General features: G+C 45.8%; 1 protein-coding gene across 4 annotated transcripts; it reads right to left on the bottom strand.

Annotated features, from left to right (window-relative positions):
* Positions 1 to 1244: 1244 nt before the first annotated feature.
* LOC120650933 (pentatricopeptide repeat-containing protein At4g38150-like) lies at positions 1245 to 18482 on the bottom strand. 4 transcript variants are annotated; one of them, XR_005665868.1, is made up of 5 exons: positions 18072 to 18482; positions 17822 to 17961; positions 17579 to 17682; positions 16675 to 16757; positions 1245 to 2325 (listed from the first exon to the last, which is right to left on the bottom strand). XR_005665868.1 is itself a non-coding variant. In XM_039928243.1 (2 exons), the coding sequence occupies exon 1, from the start codon at positions 5766 to 5768 to the stop codon at positions 4953 to 4955; it is 816 nt and encodes a 271-aa protein (XP_039784177.1). In that variant the 5' UTR covers positions 5769 to 6712; the 3' UTR covers positions 1245 to 2325; positions 4948 to 4952. The 4 variants fall into 4 exon arrangements, 1 of the variants encoding a protein (XP_039784177.1); XR_005665867.1 differs by having other exon boundaries at positions 17822 to 17980; positions 18072 to 18477; XM_039928243.1 differs by lacking the exons at positions 16675 to 16757; positions 17579 to 17682; positions 17822 to 17961; positions 18072 to 18482 and adding an exon at positions 4948 to 6712.
* Positions 18483 to 19146: the final 664 nt, after the last annotated feature.

The following is a 19146-nucleotide window of genomic DNA, read 5'->3' as shown; positions in this document are numbered from 1 at the left end:
CATTTCCCATTCACGATTGTGTTGGATAATTAGATCTGTATCATTATAAAATATATAAACTTTAGAAAAATACAATTGAAAGTTTAAACTATAGAAAATTATGTCAAAAGAATGCTATGTAATTGATTTATAATAAAAAAAACTCACCCTGACCAGCTCACAAAGGGATGAAAACGGTCGGAAAGAATCGATGAAAGGCTTAATTACTTTCACTTTCATATTTTTCATCGGAAAAAAAAAACAATGCGATATTATTGGAAACGAAAATAGCATCAGTATTACGGTAATTTCGGAAACGTAAATATGCAATTGACATTAATCTAAGTATCCATCCATCCATCCATCCATGACATGTATCTCATTTCATAGTACTAAAATTTAGATATTAATCCCACCATCCATGAAACTATTCATAGTAGTCCTATGAATTCAGGATGCTAGATTGTGATTTAGCGTTAGGATAAACAAGACATGACTCTCTCTAAAAATATAGATATGATATTTTAACAATCTAGATAGTAGGGTGTGGTGGCATTTGACATGCATACTGTATTTTTATCGGTAAAATATGGTATTTCTCGTTTTATTGTCTAAACCCTTGCTTTTGAACACCCGAGTTGCATATAGATAAATCCATTTAGAAGGCTCCTATGTCCTTTTTTATTCCGTCCTTCCCCCATATTCACTGCGTTCGGCTGGTCTCCAGCCTCCAGCCCCTACAGTATTTCTCTCTCTCACATCACTCCAGCTCCAGCCTCCAGCCACCAGCCAGGTAACAATATTTTTCTCACATCACTCCAGCTCCAACTCCAGCCTGCCGAACACGGTGATTATAAGTGGAAGATTGGTGCGTCCTGACTATTCATCTTGACATGGTACAAATTTTCACTTCCAAACCCACCTCACAAATATAAAGAATAAGAATTCTATCTTAAACTTCCCTTTCAATTCATATCACAAATTAAATGATCCAACTTTCATCAAAATTCCCTCGGTGAACTCGTACCTCCAATTCCCATGAATGTGATTTCGCTATCCAGGGTAATGGAGCCACAAACCTTTCTCTCTAGTTCATGGAGACAGCTATCAAATTGAATCATAGATTTTTAAGACCAGCTAAATAAGAGGTGAGTGTTAGGTGGATTTTTGCATGTTCATGCAATTTTTTCTTTTTCTTTTTTCTTTCAGATGGTTCTTGCAATTTTTGAGGAGGCTCAAGTTTTTAAACTTTTGTACAAGTACAATTTGAAAGGTAATTAGGCAATGCCGAGCAACTCTTTGCTCTAAATAAATACTTTCATGGGTCGTCGTGATCTCTTCAAGCAAGAACCACAGGAGTTTGAAGAAAATGATAGTACAACAAAAAGCATATATATAGACGGTTGCCCCTATCCCAAATTCACCAGTCAGGAGTCCATGTCTCCTGTGTCACAGCGGCTGAAGGACATCCCCATATCGACATCACCATACAGCCTTTCCCTTTCAGCACATCACTTTGTAGCAGTCGAGATCTATCATGCAATGCATATATACTGACGAGCAGACACTAAATTGAATCCGATCCCCAAGAGAAGCAGTCGAATCTAGAGATAAACACTCCGGGGCGTTGACAGAACCTCTAGACAACAAAATCAGTGTAGGGTGGAGGCGCATCTGATTGGCGGCAATTCATACTTGTTTCCAGGTTCATGAGTGAGTTCCATGCAGCTGGAAAAGGACAAAATTTGCACAGACACCATGTAAGGAGTGAACTTTTGTCACGAAACAAGGATGAGAAATTATTATGTTGACCCAACCAGCCTGATCCCTTCAGAATATATCTTGGAGTAAAAAAACGGATAATCATCATTGATATGTTGCAAGAATGAGGATACTCTGATAAGTTCGCACTGTAGAAGCGTTCCGTAGTGATTGCTGCAGCAGCCCAGCTATCTGCCCCTGAATTTGGGCTGCGGGGTGCAAGCTGTGCAGCTGCTGATGCTTTGCCGGAGACGGTGAAACTTCGTTCGTCCAATCAATCAAATACTCTTCTTGTTACCACTTACCAGATTCAAATATTTCCTTCTGCCTTCAATGTGCAGAATCAGGCGCATTGTCCTCATAGCAATTAAAACAAAAGTCAGCAGAAAGTGTTTCAGATGCATATGCAGAAAATGGCAAGTTTATTTTGACAGTATCGAGCAGAAACAGTCATAATGAACAATGATCCATGCCTCCTCAAGGACCAAACGGTGGATTCATATTTGCCTAGCATCTATTTTGGGATTTTTCGTGACCAGTGGTTGCTGGAGGCAGTAGTTGGGATGGCATTGCTCGACCAATTCCCTGTCAAGCAAGAAGAGTCATAATACCATATCGGAAACCGCAACTCAGAACAATTTTGTAACAAATTATGAATGTACCAAAACTACTACACTATGGTTTCATTTCAATTTCAAGAGTAGAGTTAAACAGAATGCAATAGAACTGCCAATGAAAAGCAAAGTTACCTTTACCTTTGATATCTATAAAATATATATACTGTTTAAAGACAGCTCAAGATGTGCACAATCTCAATATGGTCCCAGGACAAATAATAAATTGACTATTTCAGAACTTGGGTTTAAACAGGAAATTATGTTCCTTAAAACATATTACTTTTCACCTTTTGTTGCCCATAATTCCTGGTTTTACCTACATGGACACAAACTAAAAGCCAGTTTTGCTGTTTGGGATGAACACATGGAAATTTAGTTCCAATTTAGCGTACATAATTCCTAGTTTTTTGTTTGGGAAGCCAGACTTGTGCTTCTAATTTAGTTCTCAGCATTTTGTATCAACAACAGCACTGTACATAGAAAACCTCACCTTATTCCAAAAACATGACCAGGGGTTGGCATTCAGTAAAGGACAAGAGCACTTGAGCTGGTCCTAAGACTCAACTCAGGTGGTTTAGTACTTGGGAGGTTGAATAGCCTACCTGTCAGCAACAGTACAGTGCCCTGTTCCCAACATACTAAAAAATTAAAGCCACAAGAACCAGTCCCTTTTTTATTGTTTAATTGAAATGAGGGGTTTCTCCAATCTGTTCGTTTTACACTTATAAATAGAGTATAATGCCTAGAAATAAGCATGAATTATCTTCTACTTCCACAACATCATAAGAACACACATGACTACATAAGTGCCTCAGTGACCTCGCTACACAGGCTTCAAAATTCTAAGTATAGAACAGTATAGCTTTATCCCACAGGCTAACAGCTAGAAATGGCTTTCAGCATTGATCCCATTTGATTTATTAAAGTTGGTCAACTAAGAAACCTGACAAACTAAGCCCAAAATAAGAATTCCAGCCCATATTTCTCACTGCCCTAAAGATCACTGGTTACATAAAACAGCGACTACCGCAGCTTAACAAACCAGTAACAAATTGTCCGCAACTTGGCCCTGCTTCATTCTCACTCATACAGGTCGGTGCATCACATGTGGGCCTAAACCATAATTTCTTAGTTCTGAATATTGCCTAGCCTGCTTGCTTTTTATGGTCTTTGAGAATAGAAAAAAAATAATCATTTTGGTTCTTTTTGAACATGATGATGTTAGATTCAACGGAAAGCTCACTAAATCATGGAAATTACATATTTATTAATCTAAAATGATGAAGCATCAAATGGCAGTTACAGTAATTGTTTACTCCACACGTCACCACGTCAAAGAGCCTCTTTCTGTGATCAAGTACATCCAATTTGCGCACCAGAATGTGGGCTAAATTCTTGTACCATTATATGATTACCTTTCTTGAGAATGGAATTGAAATATTTCATAATGCTGCGCTATGCATTTATCTCAAACTTATATTGTGCAACAGTACGCAGCACTAGGATACAATGTATGTTGCAATCCTTGTGTGAATCAAATCTACAGGTCTAAACTAAGTGACAGATATCCAAACTTATTATTGAGCAAAGCCAAAGTCAAAACTTCAAGCACCTGTTACGGGCCAATTAGGCCCACCCAATTTACCACCAGGGGAAGGGTGTGCACTGTGCAGGCAGCACGTCACCTCATGACACCACCAGCTCCCTTATCGCCTTGCCACCCAAGTTAACTCATCAATAATTAGGAAGTTCAACTCATGCAAGTTAGGAAAGATCAGAACACATCTCTAAGATCCCATCTATAACATACTTATGGTTAAGTCACCTTCCTCTATATAAAAAGAGGGGATGCATCGTGGTTCGTTAAGCAGAAGAAAAGGTCTATGCCCCTTCTATTTTCTAGGTTTCAAACTTCTCCCTCCCTCTTGCCTTCAAGCAAGCCTAAGCGCCCACCTCCTCCTCCCTCCCCAATAAACAGTGCCCAAAACAGTATCAAAATGCATCAATGGCAATTATGTGTAAGACACAAACTGGGCTAGATATGACATCACAAAGAAGGTAAATTAATTGGAATACAATTGGTTGAAGCGGTATAGCAGTGAATTCATCCCATGCTTCTTTGGTAAAACTATGTCAGTGTACGCCAGCAAGCTTTATAGAAAAAGGGTCTGCGCGACGGGAAAAATGTTGATTTGTTTCATCCTTTTGGGTCAAGTTCTAGTCTGCAAATATCCAGAAGACAAATGATGCAATGCATTGGGGCTGTAGGACAATTTAATCCAGAAGATCAGCCTTTATCATTGCCAGTTACAGTTACTCTGAAAAATGGTATGACAAAACAAAGAACAAATTAAGAGATATTGCAAATTTTTCCATTCATCATTTAGATCTTGTCTCACGACATTCTGATGATTGATTAGAACAAGCTCCACAGTGCATAATATGCATTGCAATTAAATAAAAAAACTCAAGACACTATTCGCAAGGTAACAAAAGGCTAGCATCATACTTTCATTGCATCTGAAATCTTGAAGAATCATTACCAAACGCTTTGACTGAAACGTTTCCAACATGAGGAAGCAGCACGTACCACAATCACTTGCCAAAGAGTAAATTCATGACACCCCTGAACACATGCCCGCGCTTCACCATGCCCCTGCGCACCGCCTCCTCGTCTGGCATGAAGCCCTTTCCCTTCATCGTCTCCAGCAGCAGCTGCCCCTCCTCCACCTTTTCCATCCTCACGTACGCCTCGAACACGGCCAGGTACGTCGCCACATTCGGCCGCATCCCGCGGTCGAGCATATCTACCAGGTACCTCCCGGCCTCCGAGAACCGGTCGCTGGCCGCGAGCCCCCTGGCGAGCACGGCAAGCGTGTAGGCGTTGGGCTTGACGCCGTTCGCGAGCATGCGGTCGTAGGTGCGCACGGCGTCGCGCCAGTGAGCGGGGCCGGCGTTGACGTAGGCCTCGAGGACGGCAGTATGTGCGACGACGTCGGGCATGGTGCCCTTGTCCTTGATGACCGCGAAGAGCGCGAGCGCCTCGTGGGTCAGCCCGTCCTTGGACAATCCATCGAACATCTTGATGGCGTAGTCGGTGAGGCCCTCGGTGCGCATCCGGTGGAAGATCTCCTGTAGATTGGTGGGGTCGGAAGGCTCAGAGAGGGCGGGCTTCTTGCTAAAGGGGTCGTACGGGGGAGGCAGCTCGGGATTCTTTGCCGGGGACGGCGGTGGAGGTATCGTGGGGTTGTCGGCGTCGTCATCGGACCAATCGAAGGCGACGGGTGAGTTAGTGTAGGGGCTGCGGTGAGGAGGCGGCGAAGCCGTGGAGAGGAGCCGGCTAGTGTTGGATACGGAGACGGAGGACGACGGACGCAGTAGGCGGCGAGCGGCGGCGGCGGGGGCGGCCATTGGGACGGAGCGGTGACCGGTGGCGGCGGGTAAGGACGGCAACGGGTTGGGTTTGGGTCAGGTGGAGGTGGAGTGTCTGGACATTCAGGCCGAGCACTCCACTGTACAATTCTAACAGATATCCGAACAGCCCACTAGACACAACTCTTTATACCCTGCTAGCCCAACACATATCCGAACAGCCCAACTAGGGTCGAGTTGGCCCGGCCGCCTCTCACCTCACTTCCACGTGGGTCCCGTGTGTCGGTTTCTTCTTCCTACTCATTTTCTATCCTAATCTAGACTGAAATCGGACGGAGCGTCGTTACGAGGGGGGCCAGGCGGCGGCAGGGCACACCGCCTCCCCGTCCAGGCGGAGCTCACCGGCCCCATCCCTGCCTCCCGCTTTGCCGTCCTCGCGCCGCTAGCTCCTGCAGCAGGCCAGCGTCACCGCCTGGACAGGGCCGGCGAGCGCCGCCGTGGTCTGCTCGCCGCGGGAGGGACCACTTCAGCCCTTCGGGAGGCGCCGCGGTGGGAGGGGCCCCGGTGGGCGGCCTGGAGGGCGTGTAGGCCGCGGCCTGGAGGCGGCCGTTGCTTCCAGGTTGGGGCGAAGGCCGCGAGCCGCGGTGGCTGGCGCCTGGCAGCCGCGAGCCCAGGCGGCGGCGGCCTCGAGGCCCGGCAGCAGCGGCGAGCCCCGGCGAGGGGCGGCAGAGCAGAGCCCCGAGGTGGCAGCGGCGGCGGGGAGCACTTTGAGACTGTTGACTTTTTCTATTTGTTTGTATAAAAGAGTATGGATAGTGTGTAATCAATGGCAGGTGGATAATATTCTCCAACTCCACCAGCTTCATATTTTGGTGGAGCACCTCTCGAGGAGCTCCTAGTTTTTGGTGGAGTGGAGCTAATATTTTGTGGAGTGGAGTGGAGCTGAGTGGTGTGAAAATAAAAGGCGGAGTGGAGCGACAATAAAAGGCGGAGTGGAGCCAAATTTGGTGGAGCAGAGCTCTCCCAAACACCCCCTTAAACCCAAAATCCGAACCCGAATCGAACACCGTTTCGGGTAAAAATTTATCCCCAAAACTGAACCGCGGATACTCGAACCCGATTGGATACTCAAAACTATTTTATAAGATAATATAGTAAGAGCAACGAGTACTTCTTATAAATATATAAATGATATATATAACATTCACACCTATAAACAACAAGCGGCAATGAATAGTAAATAATTTTCTAAGTCAATATAAAATAAAATTGATAGTTTAAATAAACAAGTGTACTATAAAACATGAGTTTTTATTTGAAACAGATATTCATTGGCTATCCATGGGTGAAAAACCAAATCCGAACACGAACATGATAGGTTTCGGGGCCCCGAACCCGAAAATCATGAGTGAGAGATCATCCCCGAAACCGAAACCGCTAGATTCGATACCCGCGCCATTGTCATCCCTAGTGGCGGAGGATAGAGGACCTCAAACCTCAGCTTCAGCATTCTCCAAGAGTGTTTTTTTTTAATATGTGCCATTGCAATTTTTGGAGTTATGAGATATGCCATTACAATTCACCTATTTTGAAACTTGTTATTACCATTCTTTTCTTCTTTGAATCTTACCATTTTATCCGTCTTTTATGTTTTTGGACCCACTCGCAGACCCACGTAGTGTATGCATATTCCGTATAGCCAAAAATATCCCTACTGCTCTGCTTCCTTCACTCATTGATGTGTGGGCCCCACAAGTCAGCTTCTTCTTCAACCTCATTCTCTCCCGTCTGCTCCGCCCCGTCCCGCTGGACACCACTCTGAGCTCCCCGTGCCACCCGAGCTCCACCCCAGCCGCGTCGCCCCGAGCTCACCCCTCTCGCGCCTGCGCACGACAGGGGGTGGTCTCCCGAGCTTCACCTCGCCTCGTGCCGCCCGGAGCTCCACCGGATATTCCATGTGGACCAATGCTGAGCAACGAGGGCTGTCTACAGTGTAGTGTAGAGGCCCACGACCGCATTTGGGACACGCATCGGCACCGATATTTCCAACTGCAGTAGCCGGAGGTGCCGAAGCCGCGTGGTGATCTCCCTGCACAGGCGGCAATTGTAGCTGTCGTATTGATGAATGATATCCTGATGGATGGATTATGTTCTGCAGCGAGGACTGTATGATTCAACATGAAGTTGATCTTCTCTTCAAGGATTTTGGATTCTAGTTGCTCTTGTTGATCTTACTCGCTTTTGTATTCATTTAGGTGTAGAGTGAATTATGTTCTGCAGCGAGGACTGCATGTTTTGCGTTATTATGGTTTGTTAAGGAATAAAATGAACCAGTATGCTTGAAAACAAGTAAGGTCAAAAGAACTTGATAAGGAAATGGGTTACAATCCAAATAGGTAAATAGAATGATGGGAATAAATATGTAAATGAAATTTACATATAAAAGTAAATGAAAGCTAAATAGGCGTGCACCAATACACAAGCGCCTAGAAGTTTATTACACACAACAAAATTAAGTTTCATCACTTATCTCAGGTTGGTGAATGTGGCGACTTGGGGAAGTCGGATTGGTGTGAGACCCGCCGACAGGATCATAGTCGCATCCTCCGAAGGTAAGCTTTCACTTAGCGGGCGGATCGGGAGTGATGTTGCCATCTTGATGTTCAGGGAAGTTCTGGCCTTGGCACGGTGAATCATCATCATTGTCGTCTTCATCATTTGAGTCAGATTCATGGTAATCCTCATCATCATCTGATTCAGCTTCATAATTTGAGTCATCGGAATGAATCTCGACCATGTGGGAGACACGACCCTTCTCAGTCACTAACTTATCCTGCACAGGAGAGTCTTTGCGATCTTGTGGGTACCTCATATTGCTCTCGCATATATCGGGTATATTCCATAATATCTCATGTTGTTTCCAATAATCCCAATATTCCTCATGGGGCAGGTCACTCAGCTGCATTCCTCATGGGGCAGGTCACTCAGCTTAGGTAGCTGAGTGACCTGCCCCATGAGGAATATTGGGATTATTGGAAACAACATGAGATATTATGGAATATACCCATATATACGAGAGCAATATGAGGTACCCACAAGATCGCAAAGACTCTCCTGTGCAGGATAAGTTAGTGACTGAGAAGGGTCGTGTCTCCCACATGGTTGAGATTCATTCCGATGACTCAAATTATGAAGCTGAATCAGATGATGATGAGGATTACCATGAATCTGACTCAAATGATGAAGACGACAATGATGATGATTCACCGTGCCAAGGCTAGAACTTCCCTGAGCATCAAGATGGCAACATCGCTCCCAATCCGCCCGCTAAGCGAAGGCTTATCTTCGGAGGATGCGACTATGATCCTGTCGGCGGGTCTCACACCAATCCGACTTCCCCAAGTCGCCACGTTCACCAACCTGAGACAAGTGATGAAATTTAATTTCGTTGTGTGTAATAAACTTCTAGGCGCTTGTGTATTGGTGCACGTCAATTTAGCTTTCATTTACTTTTTTATGTAAATTTCATTTACATATTTATTCCCATCATTCTATTTACCTATTCGGATTGTAAACCATTTCCTTATCAAGTTCATTAGACCTTACTTGTTTTCAAGCCTACGGGTTCTTTTTGTTCCTTAACAAACTATAATAACGCAAAACATGTCGTCTGAATACTAGATTACAGACACATATGCTTGCTAGAATGTAAATAACTGAAAGTCTAAGGACTAGAATGCAAATTACGGAAATAAAATGCATAATATAAACACAAAAAGATAACTTGGCGGCTGGCAAAAATAACTCAGGTTTCAGCCCGCCACCGGATTCGGCCCAACAACTGAGGGCGGGGGGCGCGGGCGGCAGAGCCCCAGCCCGATCCAGTACATAGGGGGTGGTGGATTAGGGTTATGAACCCTAACCGCTCAATCCTCCACTCCACTCCAGCCGCCGCCGCCGCCGCATGGGTCGTCGTCGCCGCCTCAATCCGCCGATGCTGCCCGGAGTCCGGCCGCCGGTGGGTTCCACCACTGGTGATGCTGATCCTCCACCCCTCCACTCGGGTCCATCCGTGGCTCAACCGGATCACCCCCTCTCCGCCCCCTTCTCCAGGTCTGTCCGCCCTAGGCCTCTCCCTCGCCCGAGTGAGTTGGGCGCGCCTCGGGGCCGCACAGGGACCTCTCGGTCGGGACGTGCCCGGTCAGGATGAACTAGCGCAGGCCCGGGTGGCGGTTGGCCGCCGACGTCGCGTTGCGGTGCGCGGGGACCAGAGGTAGGAGTGGGGAAGCCATTGCTGGCTCGGCAATGCCGAGCTCGTCGACAACCACCGGCGCCGGAGGTGGAGGTGGAGGGGCGAGTTCTGGCTCGTCGAAGACCACCTGGTCCGCCGTGGTAGAGCTTGCCTCGTCGCTGTAGAACGGCAGAGCTCGGCGGCGTGCAGCCCTGGTATGCGGGAGCTTGAAGCCCGGCGGCTCCGGGGTTGTTGGCGTGTACAACGGCGTCACCAGCGTGTACGAGGGTGAAGGAGACCGGTGCGGCGAGGCGATGCCGTGGAGTTGCAATGATGTTCGTGATCCTCCGTGCTCGACCCGCACCCTGGATGTCCATCCATGAGACAGATAGTGGCGTGGGGAGCTCACGAGAATCTGCCCCTCCGTGGTGCAGTGGTCTGGTGGCACTGGAGGCCCACGTCGAGCAGCCAAGTCCTCATCAAGAGGAGGTGCGTCGACAATGAGGTCGTCGCTGCGCTTGGGATCTCCAGCGAGCTCGGCACGGCACGCAGCCTCTCTAGCGGGGCATGCACGATGGCGGCCGGAGGTGGAGTCACTGTTGTGGCGGCGTGGAGCCCTCATTAGGTCACTGATCTGCTTCCGAAGGAAGCAGCAGATGCGGCGAGCACGCACATGGAAAGGAACAGCGATGGCGGAGTCGAACATGAACGGCGAGAGGTAAGGTATGCTCACCAAGCTCATCAGAGTTCTTCTCCCTTCTTCTCAGTTGGCCGGAGCCAAGTGCTGATAACGTGTTGTGAGTGTGTGTGAATGTAATGAACACAAGATGTAAAGAGTGAATTAGCAGCTTTATTCCATTGATCACGGGGACTATTTATAGGTTACAAATGGTGTTTGAACTTCACTCCATTCCCGCTCAAAATCCCACGTCCCACGAACTGGAGTTCGTGGCCTCATGCCCACATTCTAGGGATGGTCGTGGGGCTTGATCGTGAGCTTCACGAGCGGGAACAGTTGAGTCTTCAGGTGTTTGAACGACTGGGTGAGATCACCCATTCTATTCTTAACAAATCTCACACAACAAAACGTACGCAAGGAAGGCGCAGGGCGACGAGTCATCCCATGCAGTGCACAGGCGTCAACACGTCACGTCACTAGCTTGTGGACCCTTGATTGTGGGCCCATATATCATTGCAACCACACGTTGTGTAGTACAGTACAATCTACTATATATACTGTATAGCTGGCACCCATAAATCCTAGTTGTCGTCAATCAGGATTGATGGGGGATTTTGACAAGTTGGAGATTAAATCCCATCTAAAATTCAACTAGAATCCTCGTCAGCAAATGCAACAAAAAGCAAGACGAGATCAAGCAATACAGGGGCGCCAGGTGGGTTACACCTCTAGAAGCGCTCTGGAGGATATACGGCTTTGACTTGAGTAAAGTCCATCCGCCCGTAAAGAAGTTGCAGCTTCATCTTCCTGACATGCACAAGGTCTCATTCCGTCAACGCTAGAAGGTCAAAGGCATGGTTAACCGTCTAGGGGTCGAACAGTCAATGCTGACGGCATACTTCAAGGCAGTGGTGAAGATAGAGCAAATTGAAGGGGGTGTACTAGCATTGTGGGTGCATCGGGTTGACCTGTGAAGGGTTCATATATGGTGAAAATTTGGATCTAATCATTGTTTTTGCAAAATTTTGTTGGTGCATAGGAACCCTCTAATCACTACTTGCCTTCATCCCTGCTTCGAGGCAAATAGGTTCATAACAAAGCTTGTGGAATTCTCTACCATGACTTCCCGAAATATTTTACTTGGCAATGGAATGGAAAATTCTCACAATGGAGAAAATGTAAAAATCGTAGCCAAGTTTGTAGAATTGTCTCTGCCCATCTGGCTAAAGGTGAACGCTACTATCTTTGTGTTCTCTTAAACCACATCGCCGGTGCTACCTCATATCAGCAACGAAGGATGGTGGACTGTGTGTTGCAACCAACATTTTGAGAGGCCGCAGAAAAATGATCCTAATAAAAGAAGAGACCACACTTGATGGTTGTCTTACACAAGCCACACTATACCAGATGAAAGGCTATTTGCAACAATTTTGGTATTCTGCAAGCCAAGTGACGTCTTTGGGATGTGGCAGAAACATCTAGATGAAATGTTAGAGGACTACCAACGCAATTGTCCTTCCCCAACGGCTGTAGAACAAATGATGTTGATTGACCTTAGAAATATGTTGCAATCGATGGGAAAGGACATAAAGTCATTCCCACTACCAGATATCGATGATAACTATGACACAGCAAGTGGTATCCCACATGAGATATTTGAGGAACCAAGCATAGTTCCGAGTGCGGATGATGTGGTGTTGTCCGAGTTCGTGAACGACGAGCAGAGAGCTGCATATGATGATATCATGTCCCCAATTGAAACGGACTAATGCAACTTATTCTTTGTGGATGCACCCGGCGGTACTGGGAAGACTTTTCTTTACAGGGCCCTTCTCGCTAGAGTATGCAGTGAGAACAAGCTTGCTGTGGCGACACCTACATCAGGTGTTGCCGCCTCCATCATACTTGATGGAAGAACTCACGCTTCAAAATACCACTTACTATTGAGGATGGTAGATGTTGTAGCTTCACGAAACAAAGTGGTACAGCCAAGATGCTACGGAGAACATCTCTTATAATTTGGGATGAGGCTACTATGACAAAGAGGCAAGCGTTGGAGGCTCTTGACAAACGCTTGAGGGATATAATGGATCAGTCGGAGCTTCCGTTTGGTGGCAAGACTGTTGTTTTCGGTGGAGATTTTAGGTAGGTTCTCCCTGTTGTCTGGAAGGGGTCGAGGGCTCAAATAGTTGATGCTTAGTCGATGCTTTGCTGCGGAGATCCTACCTTTGGGATTCGATGCGCCACTTGAAGCTGGTGTGCAACATGCAGGCAAAGAGCGACCCATCGTTTGCATATTATCTCTTGCACATCGGTGGTGAAACAAATGAGGTAAACAGTGATGGAGATGTCCATCTATCAGATGATATTTGCATGCCTTATACTGGAGATGGTAAAGATCTTGATAGATTGATTGAATGCATATTTTCAAGGCTAAATGAGAACATGGCAATTCAAGAATACATCACTTCAAGGGCGATTTTGTCAACACGAAATGAGTGGGTGGATATGATTAATATGAAGATGATCAGTAGTTTTTGAGGGAGCGATATGGTTTACCATATAGCTTCGACTCTGCAGTTGATGATCCCCATAACTATTACCCCTCGGAGTTTCTTAACACCTTGACCCCGAATGGTCTACCTCCACACGTGCTAAAGCTCAAGATCGGCTGTCCAATCATATTGCTAAGGAATATCGACCCTGCAAACGAACTCTGCAACGGAACGAGATTGGTGATATGAGGATTCCAGAAGAACACAATCAACTCAGAAATTGTATTGGGCCAGCATGCTGGAAAGCAGGTTTTCCTCTCTCGAATACCCTTATGCCCATCCGATGATGAGATCTTGCCATTCCAGTTCAAGAGGAAGCAATCTCCTGATAGGATCAGCTTTGCCATGACAGTTAACAAGGCACAAGGACAAACTATTCCCAATGTGGGGGTGTACTTTCCCGAACCTGTGTACTCACATGGTCAGTTATACGTTGCGCTATCTAGAGCAACCGCCCGATCAACCATCAAGATTCTCTCACTCCCACCTGATGCTGAGAAAGGCGACGAGAAAGATGAAAAGAAGGATAAGAAGAAATCCAAGAAGAAGGACAAGAAAAAGCATAGTGTGAAGGAGAAGAAAAAAAAGCTGGTACATACACAAAGAATATTGTGTACAAGGAGGTCCTAACGCCATAGATGAGGTAATATATTCATATTTACAACATAATATATATTTTTGGAAAAAGTCTAAACTACTCCCCTCAACTATAGACAAAGTCTGGATAACCTCCTAAACTATTGTTTGGTATATTTTACACCCCAAACTATATCATTTGGTTCAAATTACCCCCTAATATAATTTGTCCTTTTCATTTCTACATGCATAGGTGGAGTTAAGTTGAAATTTTACAACATAATAGTACACACCATAACACATGTTAGAAAAATTAAATCATATTTTTTATCGATATTTTGCTATGTTAGAATATTTAATAAAAAATTAATCATTGGAGTTCAAAATTATATGGAAACTAATGGGGTGCAATGTGATGTCCACTACTACCCTGCAAAATTTGAAATTAAAATTCAACTTGTATATGGAGAAATAAAAAAGATAAATTGTGTTATGGGGTAAAATAAACCAAATGACATAGTTTAGGGGGTAAATTGAATCAAGTTATAGTTTAGAGGGTTTTCCAGACTTTGGGTATAGTTGAACGGAGTAAATTAAACTTTTTCCTATATTTTTTACTTATTTTACTTTATGAAAATCTTATCATGTTGCTTCCTATAATTGGCAGAGGTATACAAGTCTTTTTCTGTGGTAATGGAGGTGTTCTATGGCATTTAATAGCTTATCAAAGGAATCACTTGCGCTAGTGTGCTTAGTGCAGGACGGTGGGCGATGGTTGCTGGAGCAAGGCGCGCAATGCAAATCCAGACTGCTTATTTTGGCGTTCTTCAATTTTCTAGAATGGCCACTTTATTTGTTAGGCGGAATTTATTTGAAGTGTCCTAGTTAGTAATTGCTTGCAGCAGCTACGATTTGATGTATCCAAACAGATTTGGCAATGGGGAATGAAACGATGCATCAACCATGCAGAAGTAATCTCATCGAATCATACATGGTCACACCAATCTAATCATATTTAAAAACAAGAATGCCATTGCAGTTTTTATTAAAAATGAAATAAAAATGTTCGATGGACGCTTGAGATCGTCGTCGCCGTCCAACCGAGGTAAAACTATGACTAGTTCCTTCGTGGCGGTGTGTAGCACGATGCATGTGTGAACCGCGACGCTCATTCTGGCTAGCAGTCGCAAACATGGCAGAAGGTATTGGGCGGGCCACTAGCAACTAGCACATGTGTACGTCGATGCTGCAAGCACTACACACGCAGGCCGTCGTCCGGCCAGACGGATCTGGAGACCGGCCTGCACCCCCACGGCCCATGATGCATGCCACGCCACGCAGCCGTTGCGAAATGCAAACCCAACGGCCTAAGCAACATACATGCTTTTCAAATTTTTGGCCACTGGGCCAACTGATGGGGTGAGCGGCTTGTTCTGCGTCAATGGCGAGCAGCGACGAGAGAAAAGGCTTGGTGAGTTTGGGGTGACGAACAGTGGAGAGCGATAGCTATACACTTCTACAGCCCCACTTGTGATAACCGTTTCTCGCATCGTGACATACTCCCTCTTTCCTCGAATCTTCCAACTGCATCACCCTCGAGTCCTCCTGTGGCGCTCTACATTCATCCGGGCCGCCGTCGGCTCCTTCTGTGGCGCCATGCATCCATCTGTGCTGCTTCTTGGCTCCTCTTGAGGCAAACCCACGGCTCGCCCTCTGCCCTTCCTGCGCCGCGCCCTCGTGATGCTATCCTCTCCTGCTAATCAGGCTCTCGCCGCCAACACACATCTAGAACCACCGGCGGTGGCTGGGGCCACAACACCAAGGTAACTGCATGTTCCTACTCAGCTTACTTCCCTGAACCGGATAGATGAATTCTGATCCATGTAGTGCATCCGTTTTCCACTGACAGGACATAGCTACTCTGTCCGTGCTTGATTGGGTAAGCTATGTATACCCACGGTATCTAAATGTCAAATGGAATGAGCTCAACACAGATGCATCTGGCGAGATTCTCAAACGTCGATGTCAGAGACAAACTAAACTTCATGTGCACATGTAGATTGTGGTTTTTCGTGTGCTGTGCTCTCAAGGGTAATCGTCTCAGATCAGGTATGTAATGTTTTTATTCATCCTTAAAATCTGAACCTGAGCTGCTCCCATTGTTATCCATTGTATTTGGTATCATTTTTGTAGTCTATTCGGTGCTTAAAATTTGTTCTATTACCAATTTTGTAGGCGCCCCAACATTACTTACGTCTAGACCAGCCGAAAATGGAGACGCTGGTAGAAGGAATGTTTGGTCTGCATGATGTTACTTCTCGAACATCATACTGCGTCCACATGAAAGGAAAGCTGCCGCAGGTATTCTACGGGCTACCTAGTTCTGTAGTACATGTCTGCATGGAAAAGTACGCTAAGCACGTAAACTTATAAAGTGAGTAGTATACTACTTTGTGTAAAAAAATTGTGATCTTTAATAATTATTTCTATCGATCACATATGGTATGTATACTTATGTATTCGAATTGACTACAGGAACCGCACTATGCGGCAGAACTTTATCAACGACGTGCATCAGACTTTAATGCTTATCGAAAATTACTTCGCGGACGTAAAATATTATCTTAGCCACATCCTAGACGGGGATATAAAATAGAATGTATTGTAAATTTGTGTGAATATTTATTGACCTTGGTGACAATGGTAAACAAGTAAGTTTGATTTATCTCAATACCTTTTGGAACGACAACATTATATACGATGAATATTATTATTTGTTGGCAGATTTACATCTTTTTACACGAGCATTCTACTAGTGGATATGTAAAATTATTTGTTGATTGTTCACCTGCTCAATCGATGGACCCACTAGAAAATATATAATCCAGGATATATGCAGCATACCTTGATTGCTAACCCTGACATCATCCCTGCTGAAGGCACCTCTGCATCCTTGTTCATGGCTTCTTCTGAGCCGTCAATTGCACCTGCAAAAAGTCACAGCATTCACTACCATACCCAACAGTGTTAAGTTAAAATAACATGGAAACATGATAGCGCGTGCAGAATTTGCATATTCTCTGGCAACCACGAATAGTTCTAATTACGTATGGATAACATGGCTGTAACATCCTTTGCCATTGGAGCTCGAAAATGATTTGTGAAACCATTAGTTGTCTGATTGCTGCTCGGGCACGGGCAGACGTGTGTAATTCATTGTGGTGTTGTGAATTAGTGTGCCACTACTAATGTTTGGATTTGGATAGGTTTGCCTCAAAAGTTGTTTACGACGCAACACAGGTTTTGACATTTCCGTACGTGACCATTGTTCCTCAAAAAGAAATAAAGAATACATGGCCATTATATAGGAAGAGGCTGCACCTGATGCAGAAGTCAAGCAACACATTTATCCCTCGTCCAAATAAATATCTCTCCTTTTGTGGTGTTCCCATCCAAACACACAAGACACGGGCGATCGTCAACTTGATCCATCCGTTCCTCACTCGGTGCCATCTATGTGTTTCAAAACTACACGGCGACAGATTGGTTGGCGGAGTCAAAACAGAGCTATCTACTATCATCGAACAACATGGGAATTTTAGGAAAACGCAGTTCGTACGTATCTATTGGTAAAATGTTCAGTTTTTGACACGCCAATGAACTAATTGCTGTTTGGCCAATCATTTACTCCCGAATCCCGATCGGATGAACAACAACACACGTTCTCCTATTCTTTTTGCTTTTGTCAGGAAACCAATGTAGTAAAAGGGATGAGGGGAGATGGGAAAAATTGGGAATCGAAACGGACCTGCGCAAGGGAGGGGAGTCATTATGGACTCATGGTTGCAGCAACTGGAACCATGGATGCCAGGCCAAGAGTAGCTGTGGCTGGCGGTGGCGAGGGGATCATAGCTGTGAAGGGCACATACGTCAATTAGAAGATTCAGATCAAAACTGAGAGAAAAAAAAAAGGAACGCGATTTCGTAACTGCTGAAAGAACAACGTAAAGAGGAGTCAAAACCTAACGTTGTGCAAGTGGCTGATACCTACCTGCAGCATCACAAACCGCCGGCGCCAAACCATGGCATGAACGGAACGAATGAATCGACCTTGGAAGAGTCTGGAATGGCGCAGGGGAGTGGACGGACTTATGGGAGGGCGGAGAGGGAAGGGTGCAGGAAGATCATGAACTGAAATTCTCCGAGAGAACTGAAAATTACAAGATTATTCAGATAAAAAAGGAACACAATTTCGTAACTGCTGGAAAAGAACAACGTAAAGATGAGTCGAAACACAAAACCTGATGTTGGGGATCGGAAGTGGCTGATGCCTGCAGGATCACAAACCGCCGGCGCCAAACCATATGGGATTGGGATCGACCTGGGAAGTCTGGAACGGCGCAGGAGAGAGTGGACTTACGGGAGGGCTGAGGGGAATGGTACGAGCAGGAAGATTATGAACTGAAATTCTCCGAGAGCACAGTCGGGGAAGAGGAACTAAATGGAGCAGCCGTCAAGGAGGGGCACGTGCATGCCTGGCTTGTGGGAGGAAACGCGTGTAAAACGGATCAGATGGATAATCACACCGCCGGCCAACAACTTGGGGGTTTTCTTTTTCTTTCTGCTGGCGGTGAAAACCCATTCTTCCCCGATCTCCGGGAGACGTGGTTGCTCACAGTTGAGGGGCACACGGCGCGCGGTCAGGTCAGCGAGCGCAAAGGGTAGGGGGGATCACGAACGCGATCGAGAATTCGAGATGCATGCATGGCACCCGACGACCACACATATTGTGCGAGGCAGTTAGTCAAGTTGTTGACACGGTCACACGAGCCAAGTTTATTTGCTTCTATCCCTTGCGGATTTCCGTTACGTTTTTTCTTTGCTGCTGCGTGCCTGCGTATATATTGTTGCTAACAAACAAACTTGCAATTGGGAACCAACCAACTACTTATACACTACACGAGTCCGCAGCAAGCCTTCACGGCCTCCTCGACCCTCGCTCGTCACATCGCATGCCACGGACCACCCTCATTCGTGTCTTGAACAAATAAAACGACGGCAAAACCATGGAATTTTTTTTTGATACATTATGGATGCAAGCGTCTCCAAGAGCTCTTGTATCTTGGACATATTGGCTAAAAAAAAAGAAGACACAAAAACCTCATCCAACAGATAAGCTATTTACCTCGTCTTCTATCCTCGTCTTGTATCCACGGTATGCCGCTAGGCAAAGATGCCCAGCACATCAGCTCTTGTATCCTGCCCACATGGCCCCATCCCGCCTCTCGCGCCCACACTCGTGACCCGTCGGGGCATTGCGCCGGAGACGCTCGACGCCGGCAGCCGCTCCGGTGCACGTGCCTGACCGCCATGTAG

Source organism: Panicum virgatum, chromosome 9K (assembly GCF_016808335.1).
Source record: "Panicum virgatum strain AP13 chromosome 9K, P.virgatum_v5, whole genome shotgun sequence".
NCBI lineage: Eukaryota > Viridiplantae > Streptophyta > Magnoliopsida > Poales > Poaceae > Panicum > Panicum virgatum.
Note: the sequence above shows the minus strand (reverse complement) of the source record. Positions and strands in the feature narration are given on the sequence as shown.